Below are 27,300 nucleotides of genomic sequence, written 5' to 3'. Positions count from 1 at the left end.
TCTCATTCCAGAACACAGTCAGAAAGACTGGTGGAAAAATGGAATAGATAAATGATCTGGAAGGAGATAGCAAGGATCTGGATTAACGCATAATCCACTAGCTGAGGAGGCCATGTTTTCCCACCCTTAAGGGGTTACTTTCATCAATTCTTTTATATGATAAAATAATATGATAAAATCTGAAAAGGACTGAAACAGGCAGGAGTTAGTGTTCCTTTCTAAAATAAAAAAAAAAAATTATAAAATTATAAATTTTCATATTTTTTGTTTATTAAATTTAAGAGCTAACAGTAAATTTGATATAACAGCATATATACAGTGTTACAGGACATTATTATATAACTACAAAATATACACACATACATTTTTTTCGATGTAAATTTACAAAAGAAAATAACACATACTGACAAAAACAAAAGCAAAAAAAATAAAAATAAATAAATATAATAAAAAATTGAATAAATAAATATATAAAAGCAAGAAAAATAATAAAACAAGAGAACAAAATAACTAAAATTTTTCGAAGTAAGTTGTTCCTAAATATTTTAAAGTGAAAATTGTGCTGAACTGATCATTTGATTTTTGGTGAATCACAGTACTGTCTATAATAACGACATGATAAAGATCCATCAAAATCAATCACAGAATTAAAAAAAAATAATCATAAAATGAAATTTTAAAAATCCCCAAAAAGACACCCCAAAACAATCCTCCCCCTCACAAAAAAAAACAAACATACAAACAAAATAACAAAACAAAACAAGTAAACATCTGATTTTATCAAAAGATTAAAAAAGATTCGATGAAAGACGCAGTAGCTGTGAGTCATTTCTCACTTCTTTCATAATCATTATGATTATCGTCATCATCCTCGTCATCTGATAAATTTTCATTAAAAATGGCAGCTGACAGAGACTTGAGATCTTGAAGTACATTTTCTACAGGTTCTGAAGAAGGAAACACAATTAAGGTACAAATTAAGATAAGGGCAAGGTATAGTTTTTCATCATGGTTTTCATTATAATTTCAACGTGTCTAAACGTAAAAGAAGTTAATTATTTTGCTAGCATGTAGATTCTCTAATGTCATCTTTACTCATAGGCTGGCAGTGTGAAATCAGGGGAATCGACTTGGTTTAAACTTTGTGTCTGGCGTGCACATTTTTACAGGTCTGATGACTAATGCAATTACGGCCTTGCTTCAACATTACAGTAATGACAATATTTTGCATTGGTTTGAGAATATTTCCATTACAACAATGGGTCTATAACATTTTGCATTATCAGACCTGCAAATAAGTACATGTTGTTTGTAGCCATTTGTGGACTAAATTGGCCCATCCCATTTACATTCATTGTGTCTTTATGTGTAAATCAACTTTTGAAACTCTATAGATATGATTCCTTCCATCATTTCATACCTGTTTTTTGGGTTTTTTGTTGTTGTGGTAATTAAAAAAAAGTGTTCATGAAAAAGTTTTCAATTAGAAAAAAAAAAAAAAGAAGCTTTTTGAACTTTGATGGTTTTGATGGACTCAAGGATCGTTTTGACTTGTAACTCACGGAGGAATATATTCCATTTACCCCTTTTTGCCACTCACAGATATTTTCAATTCAATAACTTGAAAGGAGAGAGAGGCTCAGAGTCATTGACTCGCTTTTGTTTCAGTTTTAAATGTCATACATTTTACATTAGTAAAATAAGAAATATTGCTTATCATCTGTTTCATTATCATGCTCTGAGTTACTCTAAGAATGTAATCATAACATTAATGACAACATGAAGCCTTTTTGTGCTTAAACATTATTAAACACAATCAGCACTGCTAGACACCACGACTATTTGACACCTAGGAGACTTCCAAATTGTAGGTCTGTCTCAGACTGGATGAAGGCTAACAACCATGGTGCTGAGATCAAGATTTGCCTGAGACCGTTCTTGAGGTCAAAATCAAAGCAAGCCGAGAGGGGTAATGTGTGTACAAAGCATAAACAAAAAACTCAATGGGTTCAGAATTTTCCACAATCACTGTCATACATCTGGCCACTGATCACGCTTAACATTGCTTGACTTTTGCGACAAGACACCGTACCACTGAGTCACCAAGCCACACATTTACATCTCTACAATTATTTCAATTTGACATTTTAAAAAATAATTTTAAGTACAATCTAAATTCTTAAGATTGAGACTAATCTTAAGGGAAATACATCAATGTTGACTGGTATTGTCATTACAAAGCTTTTTACACATAGCTTTTCATTTATAAAAGAGACAAACTCAAACAGTAATCGGAATGTTGACTTATTTCAACATAGCATGCAGCACTATCACTATCATGCTGCTCATTGTATGGAGTCATGTACCAATATCAGTCAATATGATGGGTATTTGGAGAAATAAAAGATAGTTTGGTACAGTTTTGTTTTTTTAATTGATAGGTGTTTGTGACATTAAAAAAAATAATATTAGCCCTAATTTCATTCTGCATGTTAAGAAAGAATCGTCGATTATATATTGAGGATGAGAGTGGGAGTTGGGTGATTTACTTTTAAAGGTTTAGTTTGGTTTGGTTTTAAAAGTTAATATGCGCACAACTCATAGCACCGTTAAGCAGATTTTGGTATTAGAGCCCTGTTGGGTCAAAGGTGTACATGAAAAATTAAGACTATAAGGAACAATTCACAAAAGTAAGTCCTCGTGGAAATTTAATTAATCCAACACCACTCAAAATCGCACACAGATACTCTGTATTAAAATTCTAATTGTCATTACCAGCAGGTCCTCTTGCAGACATAATGTCAGGCTCATCCAAAGGACAGGAATCTCTTCGATCTTTGTCTGTCATACCATCACCCAAAGGAAGCCACACTGGCTCTCTTCTGTCGCCTTTCAACTTGCTAAGCAATCCCTCTTGACGTAGTGTGGCCTGAAACAAAGAAATAATGTGACTGAACATAAATAAAAGCTGAGAACAAAGTTCAATTCAAATGAGCCCAAAGGGATACAAACACAAACAATCGTTTAGGTATTTATTTCTGCAAAGAGTACCATAAATGTGACATTGAAAATAAAAATCAAATACATTGGAACCCACAATACTGCACCAAGTCATGACACTAATCCTACGGATAGAAGGAACAAAATTGAAGTCACTCAGCTTTTTGTATTGTTTTTAGCCAGCCATTTATGAATATAGCTCTCACTATATTCTATCAATCAGACTATAAACATTCATATATATAGTTTTGTGCGTTGGTACATTATATCGGGCTGGCAGATGTTGTGAGTGTTTTGGCTAAATGCACAGCATCAATTGCCAACCTAATTTCTAGCACGAAATATATAAAAAACAACATGATAAACCTGTTGTACTACCAACTCATACATGTATTATGCACAGTCCCAATCATGAAGTAAAACAAGGTTTTGTTGTAATTTCTTCCTGTATCTTTTTATAACTCAATGGAAGACACCAGTCGCTTGATATTTGCTGACTTAAGAATAGAGAGATTGCTTCATTTATGCCTTTGTTTTGTTGGTTTAAAAAATTCTACCACAGCAGTAGGTGAGTGCCATTCAGAATGTAAGTATGATAATACTTTTATTTTTTTAAACCAACTTTTAATTAGATTATAGAGCACATTGATACCCATATTTTGGCAAGCTAAAGCAGCCTTTGTTTTGCAGTTATAATTATAAGAGTGTTAAGAAAAAAAACATCTTGACATTTAATTACCAAGGCACTTCTGGATTCTGTTTTCCATGGCATCTTGCTAATAATAAATAAATCAAATTTTACAGTGTGAAACAAGAAAAACTACAGTTCACTGCACTCAATTGTACATTGGATATTTGCTCACACCCCTAAACAGTTGGCTGTGTTGAGACATTTGAAACTGATAGACATCAGGATGACGCATGGATTACCTGTCTTTTATCAAGACAAAATCTAAAAAATAATTTCTCCAACAGATATATTAAGGTAGTTTTATTTTAATTTCATTCATTATATTATTTGGAAACGAGAAAATTCTTGTCATCATTCTTCATAGTTGCAAACAAAGAAGCTGTTACAAAAAGGAACAGCCCAGTAGTTCACTGGCAGAATGACTTTTTAGATTTCACTTCTTTTTTTCTCTGATTCCCTTTCTAGAACACTCTTATGGGACACATAAGACACCTCTTTCAAATTCAATTTTAAAACTTTATATTTGAGAACTATTATGCAACTTTTTTGGATCATGAATTGTATGCTAGGTATAATCATACTTTTTTGCTTTCCATCATCATCATCATCATCATCATCATCATCATCATCATTATTAGCAGCAGGTATTCCCATCTGTCCTGTTGTATGAACGGAGACAGGGAGGGCTAAACTACGTGATTTGCAAAACACATAACACGCATTGACTATAAAAAAAATGAACTGAGAGTAAAATGTATTCAACTCATTACAGATCTATGAGTTTGGAATATAGACTTCGTTAAGAGCCCTAAATTTTAAGGATATCTAAACTTATTTTCAATAAAACTCAAAATATGTCATTGAATGAATTGAGCATTTGGTTCCATATGACATGCTGGGGACGTATATCCAGCATAATGAAATCGTGAAAATTATTTCCATAGCTAGACAAGCAAACAAATTACAAAATATTCCTTTAACATAAAAATCAATGTGTAATTGTTGAATGTATATAAGTCGAGAGCCCAGTAAGTTTATAAATATCTAAACACAACTTTACAATGTAAAAAACTCTTCATACTTTCATGGTGTTTCTCTCCTTCTCCACGTTCATTAGCCTCGTCTGTAACTGTTGTACCTGGTTGTTTAAGTGTTCCTCTGTGGTACCAAGTAAATCTTTTCCCCTCTCAACCTCCCTGGTTCGACTTCGCTCTAACTGCCGTAAGGAAACCACTGCAAAATCAGATTTTATAATATTTTTCATGAAGCTTTGTCGACAAGCGTCACAAAACGAGGGATGATCAAATTACACATAAAATCATAACACATGAGGTTCCGCCACTTACTATGTAAAATCATCTAAATTTTGAGAGCTAAAGTAACTCCACTCAATCCCACTTATACACATGGTTAATTACTATATTAATCTGATTGGGCCTCTATGTTTACAAAAAAATATGTAGTTTTGTCTTATCACCTTGATTTATCTATATTATTAAAAAGCATATACTACTGAGAGGGCAAGAATGATCTAAGACTAGAAGTCATATAAAACACGAAAGTTTGTTTTGCTTATGAGTAAAGTTCTCTACCTAATGAGCTAAGACTAACCACTTGCTTGAACAAGGCTGAATTAATTTAAACCAACTTTATTAAAGAAAGGAGTATAATATCATAGAGAACTGCCTACTACAAGTGTCACTCATTTAAATTGCGACATCCGGCACAAAACAGCAGAAGGTAGAAGCAAACACAAGAAAAACAAAAAAAAACATGTGTAAGTAGTAATAACATATCAATGTAGAAACATAATTGATTGCTCTTGACTCAGTGATTGATCAAACTGAATGGGCTATTCAAGGAAACTTATTTTATGGATACTGGAATTGGTAATCAAAATCTTGTATGATCAACAATAATCCAATGTTTTTATATCACAACAGCAATTTTCAGAAAAAAAAAATCTCTTCAGAAGTCTATGAGTCAAAGTATAATTAGACTGAATTCAACCACATAAAAAAGAACAGAAAAAAAACCATTAAAAAAATTAATGCAAATTGATAAGACAGAAAATCAAAAATAAAACAAGTTGGAAAAAAACAAAACGGAATGCCCTCTTCCTCACTTTTGTATTAAAAAATAAAAACTGGAAAATAAATATGTAAATCCAACGAATGTTAAGAAAAGAAACACCTTCTAATAATTAGAACCTTTCTAACAAAATACATGCTGCGCAGAAAACTAAAAAGTACCTGTTTTTGCATGTTCTCTTTTTGATTCGTTTAGTTGTCGTTGTAAATCAGCAATTTTGTCTGAATAAACTTCATCATCTTTCAATCTTTGGTCTGTCAAAACTGGAGGGAAAATGTTAAGAAAGAATTTTGTTGATTATTTTTGCTACCACTTTAAATCATAATCATTCAATAATATGGATAAATCAATAATGCTCTATTCATCATATCCCCAGTATATCAATTAAGACAAAATTATTATAATGATTAAAAAAGCCAGTTTGATGAGCACTGTATAATTCATTTTAAAATCAAACATAACCAAGAAGAAGATTATGTCTGAGATGCCAGATTACAAAATCTAAATCAGTCACGGGATTGTGAAACAGGATGAATGTCAACCAAGAACGATTTATTACCTCCTTCAACACCTCTAGCGTGCCTGGCTAGTTCAGCCTGAAGTTGTGCTATTGTATCCTGATACTCCTGAGTTTCTTCTTTTAAGACGTCCAGTTCTTCAGTCAACTTTGTACAGGTCTGGGTGAGAAATGATGAAACAAAAATTCATTTCATTGCATCATACAGAGATGAAAGGAAATGAGTCATTTATTAATTGAACAACAAACAATCTCACAACTCCCTTGTCTAAAATATATTACAATTCTAATAATACAAAGTAAGAGGGTGAGCAAGAGGCCAAATTTCAGCCACTTTCAAATAAGGTGAAGCTCCAGATAGCTGAGTTGGTAGGGCTCGCTTCACAAGCAAAGGGACTGAGATCAATCCTGGGTGAAGGCAAGATTTTTTTTTCTTATCTCCACTGTCCAGTGATTGGACAGCTGGGTCTTGTAGGTCTTGTGTAAAGCACTTTGTGATAGACTAACATTCTATCCAAAGGGTAACAAACAATATCTACTGTCCATTTCATGCTTGAGAAACCAGGATAAACTCCAGCACCATGGGCCTAATGGCTTTGAAGGCCTTTTTTTTCCAAATAAGGTGAGTAAGTATACAAATTTCGGCCTGTAATAAATAAGATGAGTAAGTGCCCAAATTTTGACCAGTTTTAATGGAATGCGGTTATAGAAAACCCACACAATGGGCGTGTTTTTAAAGGGCTGCATATAATAATTTAAACCTCACTTAATTGGTTCTTTCCTTTTCCAGTCCAATATCAAAATGAAGATTTAATTCACATAATTGAGAAGTGTACCAGGTATATGTCTCAACATAAATCAAAATTGGCGGGACATGACATGTTTTGGTTGATTTGAATTTGAGGCAAAATCCATGAAACAGATTAATGTCAACTTTACTCAGGCTTATTATGAGAAAGCAAACTAATTATACATATATATATATATATACATACATATAATTTTATATATATATATATATATATATATATATATATATATATATATATTATATATATATATATATATATATATATATATATATATATATATTGCTTTGTCTGACATTATTTCATAGTCACCTTTTCAGATTTTTAGATTATAAGTACAATTGATTTGAAACTTTACATAGAAAAACAATTTAAACTATTTTCCGCAATATGTTTGTTTAATGTAAATAGGATCTGCCTTCCAATAAAAAGTTTGAACCCCCCCCCCCCCCCCCTACACACACACACCTAAACAAAACGCAACATATTAAAAAAAAATAATTATAATATCATAAAATATTAGAGGACATCCTTCATGTTTCTTTTGGAAGAGAGTTTATATAGGATCTGAATAGGCAAGTTTTGCAATAAAACTAATTTTAGTTAGCTCACGATGCATCATACATACTCTTGATTTTTGTTGAATATCTGATTCTAAATCTTCCACGGTTCTTTTTAATGTAGAAATCTCTGATTGGTCTGTAAAATAAAAAAAGCAAACATATTGCGTTTACAATTATAGCTATTATTATTATCATTATTATTATTATTATTATAATTATTATTAGTATTATCATTACTATTAATAATATCGTCATCATTATTATTATTATTATTATTATTATTATTATTATTATTATTATTATTATTATTATTATTATTATTATTATTATTATTATCATTATTATTTAAAGATGAAAAAATAATATAACACAACAAAAACAGAATGTGGTTATTTAAGAAAAAGAATGTGTTTTGGAATGTGACATATCTAATCTGGACCTGGGATAATTATTAAGTTAACCAAAGAAAAAAAAAATTAAATAAATAAAATAAAATAAAAAGCATTTATTGACATATGTGTCATATAACTGTTATTTATCATATACATGGTAACTTACATAGAGAACGAGTTTCATTCATTTTCTGACTCCATTTAGAAGAATCAGTTCTTACTTGGGTTACGAGAGAATCTCGCTCCCTCATTACACGCTCAAGCTCTTGATACAAATGCTCTTCACTGTCCCTATATGCACAAATGATAAACAAGAAGAAGATCTAACCTTTTGTAAAACATACACTGATACAAATACAAAATGTTACAAAATACTTAAGGGCTACATGGTTGAGCATCCAATCTTTTTCTTACTATCTCTTACTTAAAAGTATCATACATTTTAATTTTTTAAAATGTGTTTTGTAAGAACAGTAAAAAAATTTATAAAATTTATGGTTTATACTAATTTTTCATTTCTATCAAAAGAACCAAAAATTTAAGAAAAGAAATAATAAATTATTTTTCATTAAAAAGCAACAACGAACGTGGGATGGAGAGGTTTTGTATTGTCATTGCTGAGATCAACAAAAGAAAATAGACAAGAAATCCACGAAGCAAGCAACGCATGAAATAAAATTCTGACTATCATAAGCATATGTTCAAGTGATCAATGATTTGCTAGCTAACTCTCCGACCTCACCACAACTATGAACTTTTAAAATCCTTCCACTTCCTAAATAATGAATCATGTAAATGTGATGACTTAAATTGCAATAGAATTAATTGTTTGTAATTCTTTTTGAAATCCCATTCTTTGAATTTTGTTTCAAGATGAACGAAGAGGTAGGAGTAGCAATTGAAAGGGCAATGGAGATAAGTAACAAGGTTGAAGCATGCACAGACCACATTAATGAGTATGGGTGATTGTGCACTCAACAGATGCTGTGTCATTGATGTTTCCCATTATATTGGTTTCCACTCGTGGTCAGGGGTTGTGAGTAAAAGTCTAAAGATAATCAACAGACCAGAAAAGAAGTGGGTGTAGGGAACTTCTCACTTAGTATATTAGTTTAGATGAGTGGGAAGAGTGGCACTTTTATAAGTAATGACCCAAGAATACATTGCTATCATGTCCACAGATTTTCAACAAAAACAAAATGTAAAGTGAGAAGTAATTTTGATTGTAAGAGGGAGGGAATAAACATGGTGTTTAATACACATATGAAAGGGAAAATATGTGGATGGCTGAGTGGAGGAGGATCTGGTTGTGTTGACATCTTTACGTGTTGAAGCATTATGAACAACCTTAAGGCACAGCCTACACGTCCAAATTTGCCTTTCAAGTTGATTCTATTTCACATGTCATCTGTAAGAGTTACCTGGACATGTCATCATCTGCCCTTGATCTTGACATTGACCTTGACACTGTCTTTTTTGATTCATCTCCAATTTCTGTTGGAGTTGACATGGCCGTCTGTCTTAAAAATTGAGCTGAAGAATAAAATTTAACTGAAGCGGTTTTTGATTTGAAAATAATAACTCACTAAACTAAAAAAAAATAATTTTAACCCAACACTTTGACAGTCTTGGAAGAAAATTAAAATTAAAAAGAAATGAGATAAAAAAAAAAAAAGAAAAAGAAAAGCATTTCATGACTACATCCCACTTAAAGTACAACATACAAACTTACAATATCACAATATATTATCCTAACAAACGATGCCCTCTAAACATGACACACAAAATAGGATCTCTTAGTTTGATGATTAAAATGTAAACTGTGATTAAAAATAAATAAATAAAAATAGAGAGTAATCATTTTTAGTTCCACCTGCATAATCAAAAGTTGCAAATAAAATGTATTCATTTTCTCCCTAATACTTTATTGTTCAATGCATTATCCTTGTATCAATTAGTCAACATATCACATTATAACACCCTTTTTGCAGTCTCTAATAGGAATAAGCCAGTCAAGCTAAAAATGCATTAATGAACGCTTATGACGTAATCATGTTATTGGCTTAAACAATTTAAAGCGAAAATACAGTTTTTGACCAATTTTGAATAGTTCGTAACCTCCCAAGGTCAGGCTCATCCCTCGTTCCGAAAATCAAATAAAGGTAAAAAACTGCATATTATCAAGATTTTATCAAATATCTTAAAATTACTTACATTTCAATAAATCCATCCTACTTGATGCAAAACCAACTCGTTGACAAAGTGCTTTCATGAAAACAAGTTTTTCCTCTAACACTTTCACTGTAGCTTGATGCTTCAACTCGACGCTATGGATATAGAAACATTTTTATTTCAACTAATCATTCTAATATAAACTTAAAATGATATTATCCCTCAACAAACATAAACATTCTATGAATTACTTCTACTACTGATACATTCATTAAATTTTATCATCATTTACATCACTGATACGATTTAATGTTCTTTTTGTTCTTAATGTTCTGTTTTAATGGTCACATGTTTGTGATAATGTATGGAAAATATTTGCATAATCTTGCATACGATTCAATTCGCTTCCTTCACAAAGCAGAAAACAGACAGGTAAGAAAGTCATGGTCAAAGATGTAAACCTTACAGTGGATGATAATGAGATGCCAAATGTGAACTTTTCTCTGTGATCTTAAATGATGATCATGGTGAGGTATGGATTTTTTTATATGGAAAAGAATGGGGCTTTAACCTGTGAGCAAATTCAGCAAGAACCTTGACAGAGTTTCCCTGGTCTTTGTTCTGATCATCCAAACACACTGCAACCTCCTGAGTCTGGGCTAGTTCCTGTTCCAGTTGCTAAAATATTGAAAAATAAAGGATTTTTCTTTCAATCAATGTGCATGACCGAAAAATAAAAAGACAAAAATGAAAACAGATGATGATGGGTGGAATGAGGGGGTAAAAAATAGAAAAAAATTCGAATTTCCAAACAGTTTGCGTTTGATACTCAGCTTCCCACCTCTCGCCTTCCTCTTTTAAAGTATAAATCCTTATCTAAATCTGGAAACACCTACATATGGATAAACATCTCAAATGTAAAGAAATCATGCTAAATATTGGAATACATATTATTCTTTGAGGGTAAGGTAAAGGAAAAGACATCTCACATATCCATATTATTTTTTTCCAATTACATTTTATAGCATAATACGTAAGTTGATAAGGAGTTATATAGTCCATTTGATTATGTATTATTCTGTTCAAAAAAATCTTTCTCTGTTCAAGTCAAATATTATTTATGTTAGTCATAATAATTTCATATAGAGTGTTACAGTCTATGAGAGATAATCTTTTCAAATTTCCTCCCAAAGACAATAACACAAGGTAATTGTTATAACACAATCTTTAAGCCATTTATTGTTTCTGTGCTGTCAACCTTAAGGTGTTTTCGTTGTTCTGATCCTGATGTCACACCAGCTGACCAATATTGCGTTTTGTGAATTATTAAAAAAAACAAAACAAAACATTCTAAATGTTGTAAGTATCTATGCTAGTGTGGTACGTGTCATTAAATGTTTGATTGTTAAAAGGTTTAGTAAATTATCTATTTATTAACTCTCTGGCTACTTTATAATATAGTTGAGCGTACCTTCTTTATCTTCTCTAACTTGGCTCACATCAAAGTAAAAATTGAGGAGCAAGAGATTTTTAAAAAAATTGAAAATGTGAGTATGAAACAGTGCAAAAAAAAAAAAGCCGAGCTTTTCTCCACTGGAGACTGAACCTCAATAATGTTACTGGTCAGATTTTAAACTTTTCTTTCAGCTTTGTCTGGCACTGTTTCATACATACCTTTTTAGATTTTTATCTTGACTTACTTTACTATCAATAGTTGAGCCTCCTTCCTCTTTTTAAAAAATCTTGGCTTACTAATCTTTACAGTTGAGCATTGAGCCCTGTCCAGTCTTATTTCTGTATCATCTTAAGGTATGCTAAGCTCTTTTTCTACTGCTTGTACTAGCTAGAAGCATGTTCACTACAAACCCCCTTGAAGTCATGTACTATAGTATAGGCATGTATTATCGTATCTCTGGCTCCTGGCTTCTCTTCTCATTTAAGCACCCGGTAAGACCAAGTTTTGATTCACTACCATGAGACATGTTACCTCTATTGCTATGTAGGAACCCCTAAATTGAAAAATAAATGAATAAACCTGTGCGTTTATCAAACTTAAGTGTTTATTTGAGAAGTAAAAGTCAAACCTTTTTGTTCTGAACCTCGATTTGAAGTTGAGCTGTCTTTTCAGTTAAAGAATTTTTTAGCACTTTCTGTTCAGCAGCAAGTGATTCCACTGTTTCCTCTAGCAATTTAACCTGAGAAAAAATTAAGAAGGTAATTCTGTCAGCTATAAGAATAATAGTGATAATGATGATGATGATGATGATGATGATGATGATGAAAATAATAATAAGATGTAGAAGAAGACGAAAAGGGAGAAGAAGAAGAAGAAGAAGAAGAAGAAGAAGAAGAAGAAGAAGAAGAAGAAGAAGAAGAAGAAGAAGAAGAAGAAGAAGAAGAAGAAGAAGCAGAAGCAGAAGAAGAAGAAGAAGAAGAAGAAGAAGAAGAAGAAGAAGCAGAAGCAGAAGAAGAAGAAGAAGAAGAAGAAGAAGAAGAAGAAGAAGAAGAAGAAGAAGAAGAAGAAGAAGAAAAAAAAAAGAAGAAGAAGAAAAAGAGGAGGAGAAGAAGAAGAAAAAGGAGAGGAAGAATGATCATCATCGTCACTATAATCAAGACTAAGATCACCACCTCACCATTGTTATCATCTTCAAGTGTTGTCATCAACTTTATGAAATAATATTTTATGTTATGTTATCTTACTTTACTTTAGGTTGAATAAAGGACTTATCCTTTTAAAGCGCACAATGGCGCACAATTATATAATCTCAGATAGATTGTTGTGTATCATGTACAGACCATTTTTACACATCTTTGAATGTAATGAAAAAATATGTCAATATAGCAATGCAGAGTCGAAAATAACAATTACAGGCTTCTGGTTCATGATTGAATAAATCATAAGCATACAAAGCTTAATGTATAATGAAAAAAAAAAAAAACCTTACGTAAGTCTCAGAGAAATTAGCTCTCTATCAAACACGATTATAAATTGATTCAAATAGCATGCACTTTTTCTTGTTAACATTTACAGACCATTTTTCAAAGTATAAAAGGTGATGGAAAAAATTATATCCACATGACAATATTAAGTAAAGAGAAACCAACAATTAAAGGCAATTGTAGATATTGAAAACTGTTAATAATTGAATCAAAATTGTTCAAATTTCACAGAATAATTGAAAAACAAGTCATACGTAAATCTTAGAAAAGTTAATTCTCTGTCAACCATTATTTTGAATTGATTAAAAAAAATATGTATTTTTGGTTTTAAAACAGAAACTAATTCTATGTTTTCACTATATGTATAATAAATGAGTTCTGTTTTATTATGGTCTGAAATCTTGGAATATATATCATTTACTTGTCACCACTGGTACATATAATTTTGATAAACAGGAAATGACAAATCATATCATCCTGTTGGCAGTGACACACGTTCCATTCAGATTATTTACCTGTTGTTTTGCTTTATTGTTGTCATTTTTGTGAACAACCTCTGCTGATTTTTGTTGCACGAGAAGAGCAAATACTTTCTCCCTCCATCTGTCATGGGTGAATAAAGTAAAAAACTTGTTAATGGAAATATAGTTTATGAGTGAGTTTTAACTGTAAGTGATACAATTAAATCAAAACAGAATAACCACAACATCATCTAAAAATAAATATTGATAAGCATCGTCAAATTGGTCATGTTGTTACTAAAACGTTTAAAGCTGAAAACATTTTGGATTTAAATCTCAAGGAAGTGTTCCTTTGATGGAGACTCATTGGCTTAATCAAAGAGTTGAACTGACATGCAAAAAACCAGTTTTGTTCTAAATAGCAGGTATTTATCAAACTAAAACAACAGTTCCGCCGTTGGTTTTGGTCAATGGACGACAAACAATTATGGAAGGAGACAACTTAACACACAATATATCTAAATATTAAAAAAAATATTAGAAACTACAAAAATAATTATCTTATCTGAATTACAAAGATAAAAAATGGAATAAAAGAAGATATTTTACAAAAAAATTGTAAAGGGAACCATCGATTTGGAGGAGGACCAAAACATGGACTCAGAATCACAGAGGAAGAAAGTGATTGCCAGTAGAATAAATGACCACAAAATATGATCAAATAAGAAATGAAATATCAACGTTCGCTTTCTTTGTTAATTGTAATTCCAAGATTTCTTTCTTCTGTGCTTTTCAAATCTTTTTGATTTTTATCAAGTAGACCCCAAACCGAGCAAGCATTGTCAATGTTGGTTTAATTAAGAAGCTTGATGTGTTCTGTTTGAGAATGCCCAGGATAAAATTTGCCTTCTCACATGCATATTCAATTTGTTTTAGTCCATTGAAATTTGCCATCAATAACTACCACTTGGTATTCGGCACCTCTAGTTTCTTTAAGAATTTTGTTATAAATAATGTTATTAGATTTTATCAAATTAGTTTTAATTTGTATTTTTCAAAACCTGGGAGTTATCTGAATGAAATTCCATTATCCATTTGTTCTTCCATTGTTGCAAAGTATCAAAGTCTTTCTACAAAATGTTGTTACTGTTACCAAATCGATATAAGAAATTATCATCCGCATAAAATCTTAGCTTTGTTTCTGAAATTTTGTGTTTATAAATATCACAAATAAAAATTACGAAGAGTAATTGATTTAAAACTCTTCTAAGGTACAACTGATATCATGCATATTTCATTTAACACAATCCCAAAAACTATTCATGTTTGAGTCCTATCTAAAAGAAACAAATTAATCCAATTTAGTGCTTTTCCTGTAATTCCATATAAAGCTCCATAACAAGATGTAGGTTGGAGAATTTAGATGTATTGAGGTTTAAATATATAATTCAATTACATACATGATTTCTTATAACCTACCTGCTTCAAATATCAATTCAACATTTGGAATTTATTTTTGCAAAAGAATTAATAAAGCAAACTTCGTTTGAATAATGCATATGAATTATGAGGGAGATTTGAAGCATTTTACTACCTTATCTTTCTACAAAATTTTAAAAGGAAAAATTAAGAGACAATTAAGAAAGTTGATCATGTCATTGATGATAGAAGGAGATTGGTGTGATACAATATAAATTCTTCACTGTTACTGTATGTCAGAATATGCTGTCATAAAGTTAAACTGTAGCAGTGATTGTTCATACGATTGTCTCAAAATCTGTTATTTCCCCCAGTCGAGAAAATAAAAATGTGATAAACATTACATGATAGTGAAATAACAAAAGAAAAAAATAACCATATAAATTACCTTGTCAGTAGTAAACTATGCTGCTTTTGCTTGCCATCCCCTTTTCGCTGCATAATTTTGAAAAGTTGGAGTAAAATATAATTCACAATGGGTTTCCAACAGCAAAAAAAGAAAAAAAAAACAGATAGAAAAAAAAAAAAGAAAGAAAATAACAGTTTTGTTTTCAAATTCGAAATAAGAAAAAAGAAACCAAAAGATATTTGGCTACATCTATGGAAATTTAATGAATGGTGATCTTACTTCTTACAGTATCAAGTAAGAAAGAGAGAGAGAGAGAGAGAGAGAGAGAGAGAGAGAGAGAGAGAGAGAGAGAGAGAGAGAGAGAGAGAGAGAGAGAGAGAGAGAGAGAGAGAGAGAGAGAGTGGAGAAAGAGGAGAGAGAGTAGAGAGAGAGAGAGAGAGAGAGAGAGAGAGAAGAGAGAGAGAGAGAGAGAGAGAGAGAGAGAGAGAGAGAGAGAGAGAGAGAGAGAGAGAGAGAGAGAGAGAGAGAGAGAGAGTCATGTGGGGTGTGATCATATGTGTAATGTGCCCTACCTGAAATCATAAAAACCTGGTCAGAGTTCTGTTATCATTGTCATAGATCTTTTCAATGATAAATAATATTGCTTGCTTGGCTTTGTTACAAGACAGATCAGTTCATCACCTGACAGTCAATGCCAATTATACTACTTATTGCAAAACTATTTGATTAAAATTAAGCTGTTGTTATACATGTAGTGAAAAATAGCAGGCTTTTAGACAAAGGGCAGGATATTAGAGACATATGAGAGGAGCAGGTTACTACACAAAGTGAGTATTACAAAGATTTTGCGTTTAACTTACTTTACTAAGCTCTTCCTCCTGAATGGCTAAGATGTCATTCAAGGCTTTAAATCTCACTTCTAGTAACTCCAGATGAGAGCGAAGTTTTTCATTCTCTGCTTGTTTGATCTTTAGCTGGTTATCAGCAGTTTCTTTTTGTGTTTTCCACACTTCAGCTGGACTGTAACTTTCTTCAGTTTGGCCAATGTAATTCTTCAACTGTTTTATCAAATTGGCATTTTCTTCTAAAGACAGAGATTTTTGTCTGCAATATATATGAAAATAACAAACAAAAATATATTTGTATAATGATCGGTCTTACAATGTATATGAATCAGATTTATGGTGGGACAGAGCACACTGTAATGTGAACTTATACATTCTACCAGTCATTAAAAATATATACAACAGTTTTATTAAAGTTTTATCATATTTTATTTGACAATATTAATTGACAATAATTATTAACGTTTGATATGGTGGAATGTGCCAGAGCTTGGTTTGGAAGGGAAAATTTTGTGAATTACATTATAATAATTGTTGATAATTATACAGCTTAACTAGTGCTTACTAAAATGGACAAAAAGAAAAAAAGGGTCCAATGTGTACCAATTATAATGATCTCCAAAAAGGAGGATGGGTGGCAATATAACTTTAGATTGTTACAAATTATTTCAATCAGAAATAAACTGCTCATGCTAAATCAACAAATTTTCCCATTGATGGACAAATGGACAAACAACTGTATTTCCTCAACATTAAATGAAGATTACAAAAACACAGCTGGGACTAACCCTAAGCATTCTTTGTTAACATTGATTTGTTCAAATGTTTCAATTTTTAAAAAAATCTTGATTTTCATCAAAAACCTTACTGAACTAACTGAAATTAATCTGTAATCGTATATAAATGTAAACAAATTTATTAATGAAGACACTCTGAAATATAATAAAAATCCAAAGTGGTGGAATTCTTTTGTATCCCTATCACAAAAAGTGGCATTGTGAATGTTATTGATAATGCTCAGTAACTCAATAGTATGTATGGTAATTACAGTCACCATCAGAACCAGATGTTGGAGGTGGCTCGGTCATGTCTGCAGGATGTCAGCCGGACTGCATCCTGAGAATGGTGTTACACTGTACGCCGCTAGGAAAAAGGGGCTGACCTATAGAAACTTAGAGAAGAACTGCACAGAGAGAACTAAAAGCATGGGATCTCAGTCTGCAGACCACAACCCATGCAGTGAAAAATTGAGAACATTGGTGATCACTTTCTGTTGCCTCAAGCACTCGACCTTTTGAGTGGCTTGTCATGTTGCTAAGTCTGATACTTTTTTTCTTTATTATTATTAGAGTTTTATCATATTGTGTTTACCAATGGTTGAAAAGAGTAAGGTTGGTGTTAATTAGTTTTCTACTTATACCTGTTTTCTTTTTCTAATTCTCCAATCTGTTTCTCTGTCTCTCTTTTGACTGAATTCAATTCTCCTTCCAACTCTTTAACTTGAAGACTAAGAGACGTTTTGATTGATTCAAAATTCTCCTTCAAAGACATGGAATGAGATTCACTTTCCTCTAAAGACCTTTGAAGTTCACGACCTAGTCTATCAATCTGAAAATAAAGAAATTGTTGAAATCAACTGAAAGACTTATACATAAAAAAGTACTTGACATTTCTTTGAGGTCCCCTCTATCCTCTATTATCGCTCAGGAGTGAAAATTAATATATATATTGGGTGAACAAACAAAATAAAGGGCTACAAGAGAGGATATGAATTAGCAGTGCAAATAAAAACTGATATTTTGCATGTTTTTGTGTGTGGTTAAGAAATTATCATATTTTTATATAAATGCATTTGACAAAATATATAATTCACAACTGATTTATTCGCTTAAGAATAAAAAAAACAAAACAACTTAAGACTTATTTAATTGGAATTGTTTTATAAATCTGTTTATTTTTTCCTGTTGTTTGGGCCTTTTCAACCACCCACTACTTAACGGATTTTAAAGAGAATGCAAACATTAAAAATATTAATCGTACATTTTGCTCAAGGTCCTCTTCTCGAATTTTTGCTTGTCTTTCCAGTCTGGTCAGCTCTTGTTCTGAACTGTCTTGCAGTTTTTTCATTTCCTTTTCCCACTGCACTGAATCTTGTTCATACATCTGACGATATTTGCATAATTCTGCTTTTAGCTCGTTTATCTCTCCAGCCTGTCGCCTTATCAGCTCATCAGCATAATCTGACTGTACAGGAATTGATGGTGCAACTGGCTATACAGGAGATAAATAAAGGTAAGTAGATTTTCATTAATATTATCACTAAAAGTATCATCATAATTATTATTATTAGCTATATTAATAATATCACCATTGTTATATACTACTATTATTATTATTATTATTATTATTATTATTATCACCAACACATGTTATTTTCACACTTCACTCTTATTCCCTCGCAAGTAGATTTTATCAGCAGTAACAAAGAACGATTCATCATCTTGTTCAATGAGGCGAGTTCCTGTCTTGTGTGTTCATCTCACTGATATGTATAAAGGGTGTGGATGGTTGTCTTCTATCAACAAGTAATGATAGCCATCTCTCAGTTCCAGGTGTGGTAAACTTGACTGTGGGCACTGTGGTCATTTGGTATCTAGAGTGGGAGATACACCCTTTACCTCTTGTATCTGCCCATCCTGACTGCTGGATATATGGATTTGACTGTTTCCCGCAGCAAATGGATAACTTCATTTAGTTGATTGAATGATACATGGAGAGAGGGTGTTTGTTGGAGGGGCTTAAATTGGAATGCTGGAGAGGCGATGGGTGGAGGCAGAGAGAAAAGGGACTAGCCATTTAGATTTACATAAAGTGGCATGATAGGAAGGTGGGGCGGTGTTTTTATATGTGCACAAAGCTGTCCCCTTCGTTGGATGAATCATTTCTTTTACTTTGAGTGTGTACTCGTTTTATTCTTTTAAACCATCAAAGTTGTCCTCAAAGCAAGCAAATAGGCTTAATCTGTCGTGAAAAGCGGGCCTCTATTTCACTGAATTGGCAGGCAGTTAAGTGAAACTAAGGCAGAGGCATTTAGGTGAGCATCATTTTATCAAAATAGCAATGGCATTTGAAAAAAAGGCATCACTATCATTACAAAACCTTAAACCTTTAACAAATTTGATTTGCCTTTAAACTATGTGCATGTACATCACTGTTCAAAATTGTAATGGTTTTGAAGATTTGCAGGAATAAAACCTTCAGTGTCGACAACTTCTGAGTGCTTCCTCCTTCAACATAACTTCATTATGGAACAGAGAATTAAGCACTAAATATTTATGGTGCAAATAAACTGAGTTGTAATAAAATAAAATCTATACCTGTATTTGCACACCTTGAAGTTGAGCACATCTGGAAGATTAAAAAAAAAAAGATAGAGGGAAATAAAACTGTTTGCAAAACTTTGGCACCAACATTAAAATTTTGTCTTGAGGGATCTTATATGCATTTATTTTGTTTTTATATGCATTTATTCTTTAGGGGGCAGACTGGCTCAGCTGTATGGTTTTTGCTTCATACCCAAAAGGTACCGAGTTCGACTACATGCTTCGTTGTGTGGCCTTGAGCAAGTCACCTCACCCTAGCTCACTTTGCGGCGCTGCACTGCGGCTGACGCCTGGGTTATTCCAGTCTTCCCTTGAAATAGACCTAAAGACAAATTTCCCTTTAGGGATTAATAAAGGGAAATTTTTTATTTTATCCTATTTTTATTTTATTATCAACAACAAATCAATTTATCAATAATAGTGTAAATATAAATATTATTGTAATACAATTATTAAATCTTTGAAGACAAACAGGAATGAATTTCACATCTATGAGTTTTAAGTCAAGAGCCTCTTGTTTCCAAATTCAGCTGGAATTAAAGTCATGTCTCTTAACTGATTGAAATGAACTGCAAAGGATGTCAAAATAAAATCGTCAAACATCAATTTCAAAATAGTTAAAAGACAAGGTAGGTTGAGTACATAATTACACAGTGAATTTTTCTTGCTACTTTAGTGGATTAAGTTATGCTTATGCTTTTTTGTTGTTGTTGGTAATGGGCAAATAGAGCGTGACTGAAAAGAATCTGAATTCAAAGGTCTGACCTAATCTAAAACATGAATTCTATGACTTTTATTGTGCAATAGAGCAATTTGCCTCTTGCCTGTTCCACCTACTCGACCACTTTTCTAGTTTCCCATTAACCTGGAAATTAGGTGGAAACCACTGTAAAAGTGCATAAGTGTGTTCTGTATTGATGAATTAGTATACATCAGAAACATCCAAAATTAAAAGGTTGTCCAAACAATAGTAGAATCAATATGTCGTAAGCTATCCCAATGGATGGCACAAAATATTGAAACTGGCATCAAGTGTTGGAGATATGATATCTATATAAATTCGATAATCTATGTTGATCATATCAGCATGCACTAGCCACAACCACACACACAGATACACATAATATGTACATTAACATGACCCAGACTGATTCTTTCCCAAAGAAGGAAGTATAGAGTGTACTGTACTGATATACTGTATCAAAAATATGCTTTCTTAAACTGAATAACGAGGTATCAGAAATTCTATGGACATGATATAAATATGAACAGTTGTCTTCTTCTTGTCATTAAGTCGCAAATCCGTGCATCGAAGATAATCATGACAGTGAATATGGTGAGGACAAATGGACGTGCCTAGGCTTTTATTTTGATTTTACTGATTTCCCTGTCAAATTCAATTTAGCATTCAATTTAGAATTCCTTATTCAGATGGTGCTTGGAAAAAACGAGTTGAGATGAGCATTAACTCGTGACTGCAGGACCTGGTATGAGTGCTGTTATTTTTTGTTTGGGATAAGGCAATCAATTGGGATTCGTTAACAGTCCATGACGAGCCTTAAAGAGGACTTTGGCTTTTTGTATAGTGCGTCTTTCATGTGATGGTGACCAGTTTTGCAATAGTATAAAAGATTTGTTTAAAATATCAGAAATAGCAATTGATCAAATCTTGTTACTCATAAAAAAAATAGGTTGAGACATTTAACTCACTCAATCCTAGAGATTTTTGCTACTTTTCAAATTGGAAAAAATGTATAAAAATGAGCATGTACATAGATAGTTTTATTCAACTATCATCAACACGTAAAAACTAAAAACATTAGCTTTGATACTACACCTATAATAATAATAATAATAATAATAGATCTTTATTGTCCATAAATATGGCAATTTGTCATTTAGTTACACTTTTTATAACGTTATATGATAACTATAACATCGAACAGATACTTCACTCCTACTTATTCTCTCTCTCTCTTTCTCTCTATCTCTCTCTATCTTCTTCTCTATCTTTCACGCGTGCGATATACACAACATAAACATATTCATTTCATTTTCAATTCGTTACATTTTTGGCAATTCAACACCAAATATTATCATCATTATCAATTGGTCACTTAATCTAACATTAAATAAATTAATCAGTCAATCAGTCAACGCATCAATCCTTGGTTTTGCTGTACCATATGAAATATTCAACATTTTTATTGCTGATGGAACGAACGTTGATTTATACTTGTTAGTTCTACATTTAATCTGACAAAACCTTCTCCCAGATGGTAAAATACTAGATTCATGGTATAAAATATGTTTTTTATTGTTGGTAATTGAGAATGCTTTCCTTTCTATTGCTTTTCCATGAATTCTTTCCACTCCATCAAGAGGATGGTTTATTATTTTTGATGCCTCTTTGTAATTCTAAATCATCATACAACGCTTTATATAATATTAAGCGAAGGATAGGTCTTCAATCAACAAATCGCGAAATAAGATGAAATTAGCGGTGCAATTTTGTGTCGGAAGTAAACATAGTCACCGCCATTTCGATTTCCCTGAGACAAAAACATTGATACGAACGATTTTTCCGAGGATTTGAAGCAGAACTCTAAACGTCAAAGTTTGAAGTGCATACCATTCATTAATACGAACAATCATACAACGTTTAATACTAAATGCGTGAAATGTTGTCATGAAACAAATAAATACCAAAAGAATTCATCACATAGGTGTAACTGTGCGTCGCTATTCAGCGCCGCCATTTTGAAAAAAAAAAAAAAAAAAAAATTTGTATAATTTGTATAAATATATAATTTGTAGCATGAAAATGTAATGAATAGGCATGGGGTAAAAGTAACCCGGTTAAACTACGGTGTTAGGGTTGAGTGAGTTAAACAGAGATTAGCAATATCTAATTTTGTCACTGTTTCAGTTTTAAATGGGAACAATACTACATCGCTGTGACTTATCATTTTATTTGCTTCACAGGTTTCAGCATTGTTCTACAAATATAACTTTAATCAGATCACTTCATTTGGGATTTAAAGAAGTTTTAAAGATTTTTTTAACAATAATTATGCTACTAAATCATTGAACTACTTACTTCAATTGCTCATTTTCAAACCTCAACTGTTTGATCTCCATTTGCACTCTATCCAATTCCAATTTGTGAGATGCTGGAGGCTTTTCAAATGCAGATGGAGGGATGAGAACTGGCAAATTAGGTTTGACTGTTGGGCACAAATAAATGAGATTGAATGATTCATTATGATGGTCATCTGATTAAGAACAAAACAATGGTCTGCATTAAAAGGAGATGGGGAGATGATTTTGTAGTGGTGAATCAGTCATCTTGAAGTTGAAAATACTTGAATCATTTTCTCATTACAAGAGTTTTAAAGCAGCCAAAGTAAACAGTGGCCTGTGATTGTGAGATAGATCGAATCCAAAGACATATTTCCTCTAGCCTATATGTTATCAGATAAAACCTAATGGTGTCCAGCCTGGGGACATACAAATTAACAGAAACCTGGAAATGTTCAACAATACCATTGCCTCATCATCGATCAACTGTCTGCAAACTAAGTATTTTTGTCTGCCTTACAAACCCTATTATAAAAAGGACTTGGGACATTTTGTTGGTAAAATACCTGAGGCATGTTCCTTAGGTGAGACAAAGCGAGACAAAAAGCTAGCATAGGTTGAGCTCAGAGTGGCACAAGCGCAACACATGGCAAGATGTATATTACCTTTTGCACAGTGGTCGACTGGCTGGAAAATGTATGTGCAACTCGCAGCACCACCTAAGATGGAATAATGGAAAACGCTATTCAGACCCGAGTCTGAATTGCTTCCCGTAGCAATTCGGACCAGAGTCTGAATTGCTTCCCGTGGCAATTCAGACCCTGGCCTACCAGGGTCGAGTCTGAATAACTCCATGGCTTGTCAATTCGGAATACTGCAATGCAATGCGCCCGAATGATGAACTTATCATTAGTATCATTAGTGAAACTTTCAGTTACTATTCCGTTTGCAGTTATAGAAACCGTATTGGTCTTCCTAAACACACACACACACACACACACTCATGAGTATCTCTAATTCATTAAAAACAGAATAATCACACACACACACACACACACACAACCCCAACAACCATTTCCACAACCCAAGAGCCGGCGGCTTTTTCTCTTTGATCTCGAATCACCATGTTTTCCCCTGCGTCCAGCGCCTCGGTCATTTGTGGGTTGTGGAGATGATAATGGTTACCCCCATCGTCTACTTATGAGAAGTCGCTGGTTACCCCCCCAATCCATAGCCTTACTATAATACTCTTTTAGTACGCCATGCCCCAATCCCATTACCAGTTGATCATTTTCTCTCCGTATTCAACCAGTGCTTATTTTATTAATAGGCACCTAGTCCAGTATTATCTAAAAATAAAAAAAAAACAAAAAAAAAACAATACATTAAATATTTTAAAAAAAATTAATCTAAATAAAATAAAATTAAAAAAAGGAAGAAAGGAAAAGAGAAAAAAGGAATGAATAATTAAATAAATAAATAAATAAATAAATAAATAAATAAATATATGTTTAAAATAAAACAGAAAATTACTTGATTTTATATGACTTAATAACCCTGTACACTCTTATATTATAGGGGAATATAGATAGACAGTAATCATTGCTATCTACGTACTCGCTGCCTGTGATTATTATTATTATTATTTTTTATAATTTTTTTATTTTTATTAAGTCAATATCCCTATACCTGTTTATTATCGTATTGAAAAGACGAAGAAAAATCTAAATTGGCAAAGTAACGACAAACATAGGGTAAAAAAAAAGAAGAAAAATTAGTCTATTATTATTATTAGTCTATCATTCTCCTTTCTCTGCACTTTTTCGCAGCCGCAAATGGCAAAATATATAATGTAGATATGTCATGCATGTATCTTTTGCAACACGCTCATGGCAAATCAAATAAATCTTCCAATCATTACACAAAGACACTCTTTTTTTCTATGCGAGGGCAAATTGATTGTTAACGTTAACAATTGCGACTACAATTGTAATCTCCCAAAGACCACATTTAGGTCATATCAGCGCCAGTAAAAATGGAGAAATTGGATAGCAAAAAGTTCTAGAATTACAATTAAAAAGTACCCAAGAAAAAGTAAGACAAGGGGGAATAATAGATTACTGCTTTTGAAGGTAGTCATCTTCGGGAGTTCTAAAACGTGACTTGCTCACTCACTCGCCCTCCTACCAACTGACAACTGACAACGAGCAGCTTCCCCCCCCCCCCACCCTACCACGCTTCACTTTCGAGCCAGCTTCCACTTTAGACACTTCCTGTGATTGTGCAGGCGCATTGTGACAGGAGTCCGAATTGCCACGGGAAGCAATTCAGACTCAGGTCCGAATTGCCACTTCGACCTAAGATGGCTTTTGGTCTCACTTTGTCCACCCTAAGGAACACAACAATGTTTGTGTCAGCATTGCAATTGTCCATAAAAACAAAAACAAAAACAAAACAAGACTACAGCCATATCCGACAACTGTATTTCAATACAGGTGTTTCCAATACACAAGTCTCTTCCATCACAACTTATCAGATCTAGGGAGATCCCTTGCTAGGCCATTATTATTTTCGAAATTTGCTAAATATTTCAGTCCATCCAGCCTCAATGCATCCTCTATTAACCTGTTCTCAATCCTTAACCATCCATTTTTTACGGCACTAACAGGGAAGAAAACTACCTCAACCTTCCTCTTAGATTTCATAGTTTTCTTTACTTTTCAGGGTATAACCCCCCCCCCCCCCCCCCCCCTTGCCTTTCCACCTCAGTACTTAACCACCCACAATCTTTTTTCAAAATGGTAATACTTCGTGGTGGTGGGAAACTCGATTTTTTTTCCTTTCCTTTTCTGCCTTTGAACTTTGCACTCAACCATCCACATTTTCTACTCCCCAAGAAGTAATTAAATAATTATACGGCAAGTGAATGTTTTAAAAAGTGAAATCCCCGATAAGCCTGATTAAAAATATATGCAAAAAAAAAAAAACTACATGGCAAACCAGTTGGTGCACAATATTGCACCATTCGTCGACTTTGACAGAGGGAGACCTTTTTTTTTTTCTTGAAAGACCTGGGACAACTTATTTTCAAAAGAGCCGTCAGAAATGCATCCCGTGTGGTGCCGATGAGGCACCTAGCATAACAACACCGACTAAACGTACTTAAACTTAAACGTCACAAGAGGTAAGATAGCAGACTGCTATTCTAGACACTCGCACTTATCAGACTATTCAGACATCACTTTCGTTTGTCCCAAAATTATTTTTAAAAAAAATTAATGGGTAAACTAAACAATTGGCAATGAATGCGTTGTTTGTATTTCATTACATTTTACGATCCTCTCCTTTTGGGTAGCTAATATTAAAACTTTTGAGTCGATTGATGACTTGGTAACAATACCTAACGATATTTGTACGAGGGTGGTTGCTACTGACGCTAAACTTCGAGCCTTCCACCTCCTAACTTATGCCAACAAATTAGGGATAACAAAAATATATCTAAACCTGAAATAAATCATATAACAATGAGATATTTTCATAGTAGTGAAAACAAACCATATCTTGATAATTAAACATCACACTGAAAAGAACTCCGAAACATACTTGGTGGCCGAGTAAAATGCTCGGGCTTGTTCATGTTGACCGCCATTTTGAGTGATGTATGTAGTGTAGTGTTTCCAGATACGTTAGACGGGTTGGGCCACCAATTTACTTTCCCCGTCCCTTTGACAATACAATGGTCATTTTTTCCTTTCTTTTCTTTTCTTTTCTTTTCTTTTCTTTTCTTTTCTCGTGAAACACGACAGAAAGACAACGTGGTATGACACTCGCTTTCGGATCGGAAAGTCCTCAGTTCGAGCCTCGCTCGGCGCACAGTTGAGTCCTTGGAAAAGGCTCTTTACTCACATTCTCTCACCTTACTCAGGTGTAAAATGAGTACCTGGTCGTTAACAGCATTGCCTTTGTCCGAAAAAATGTAATATCGCCTCATAGGCGTCCTGTCTCGTTCTACGTGTTACATGTTGCTGTTGGTCCTTGTAAAGCACATTAAGTTGATATCACGCTATATAAAAGTTCAAGTTTTTATCAATATCGTTAATATTTTTTAAAAATATATTACGAACATCTTGTGTTACTCAATTGATTTGCGCCAGTTTATATTTTTTGACATTAACAGATTACGCTGTGCTGTGATCAAGATAACTTGATCTTAGTTCGTTATAAGATAAATGACTGAAGATTATTAAAGACTAGAGACAGTCTAAAACATGGCCAGCTTTTTCGGTTGATAATCTCACGGTTTTAAGGTCTTAGGTCAATAGTTCGAGTTCCTAAGTTCCGCAAAATTAAGCACTCGGAAAATATTCCATATTCTCTCAACGTACTCCGGTGTAAATGAGTACCTGATCAGTGCAGCCTTGCCTGTTGAAAAAAAATTGTGACATGACCTTACAGGTTTTTTGTCCCGTCCTACACATCTAGCGTTGCAGCTTCTGTCTTGGGCTTCTAGAACGCTTTCAGTACATT

The 27,300-nt window shown here is 32.9% G+C and overlaps 1 protein-coding gene across 4 annotated transcripts; it reads right to left on the bottom strand.

The window, feature by feature from the left end:
- Positions 1-250: 250 nt before the first annotated feature.
- On the bottom strand, positions 251-26,441 carry LOC144957436 (coiled-coil alpha-helical rod protein 1-like). 4 transcript variants are annotated; one of them, XM_078888700.1, is made up of 20 exons: positions 26,377-26,441; positions 22,793-22,919; positions 19,687-19,717; positions 18,350-18,580; positions 17,730-17,917; positions 16,325-16,568; positions 15,504-15,550; positions 13,691-13,778; positions 12,320-12,430; positions 10,807-10,913; positions 10,278-10,390; positions 9,485-9,596; positions 8,230-8,354; positions 7,737-7,807; positions 6,342-6,459; positions 5,944-6,045; positions 4,773-4,924; positions 4,273-4,350; positions 2,776-2,929; positions 705-947 (listed from the first exon to the last, which is right to left on the bottom strand). In XM_078888700.1, exons 1-20 carry the CDS (start codon positions 26,420-26,422, stop codon positions 826-828), a joined length of 2,367 nt encoding a protein of 788 aa, XP_078744826.1. In that variant the 5' UTR covers positions 26,423-26,441; the 3' UTR covers positions 705-825. The 4 variants fall into 4 exon arrangements, with proteins under 4 accessions (XP_078744847.1, XP_078744826.1, XP_078744838.1 ...); XM_078888712.1 differs by having other exon boundaries at positions 26,329-26,411; XM_078888721.1 differs by lacking the exon at positions 4,273-4,350 and having other exon boundaries at positions 251-947; positions 26,329-26,429.
- Between the last annotated feature and the right edge of the window lie 859 nt (positions 26,442-27,300).

The sequence above is a fragment of the Berghia stephanieae genome, chromosome 1 (assembly GCF_034508935.2).
Source record: "Berghia stephanieae isolate SIO BIC M18660-M18661 chromosome 1, UCSD_Bste_1.3, whole genome shotgun sequence".
NCBI classification, from domain to species: domain Eukaryota; kingdom Metazoa; phylum Mollusca; class Gastropoda; order Nudibranchia; family Aeolidiidae; genus Berghia; species Berghia stephanieae.
The sequence above is the reverse complement of the archived record's forward strand: the minus strand, read 5'-3'. Positions and strand labels throughout refer to the sequence as shown.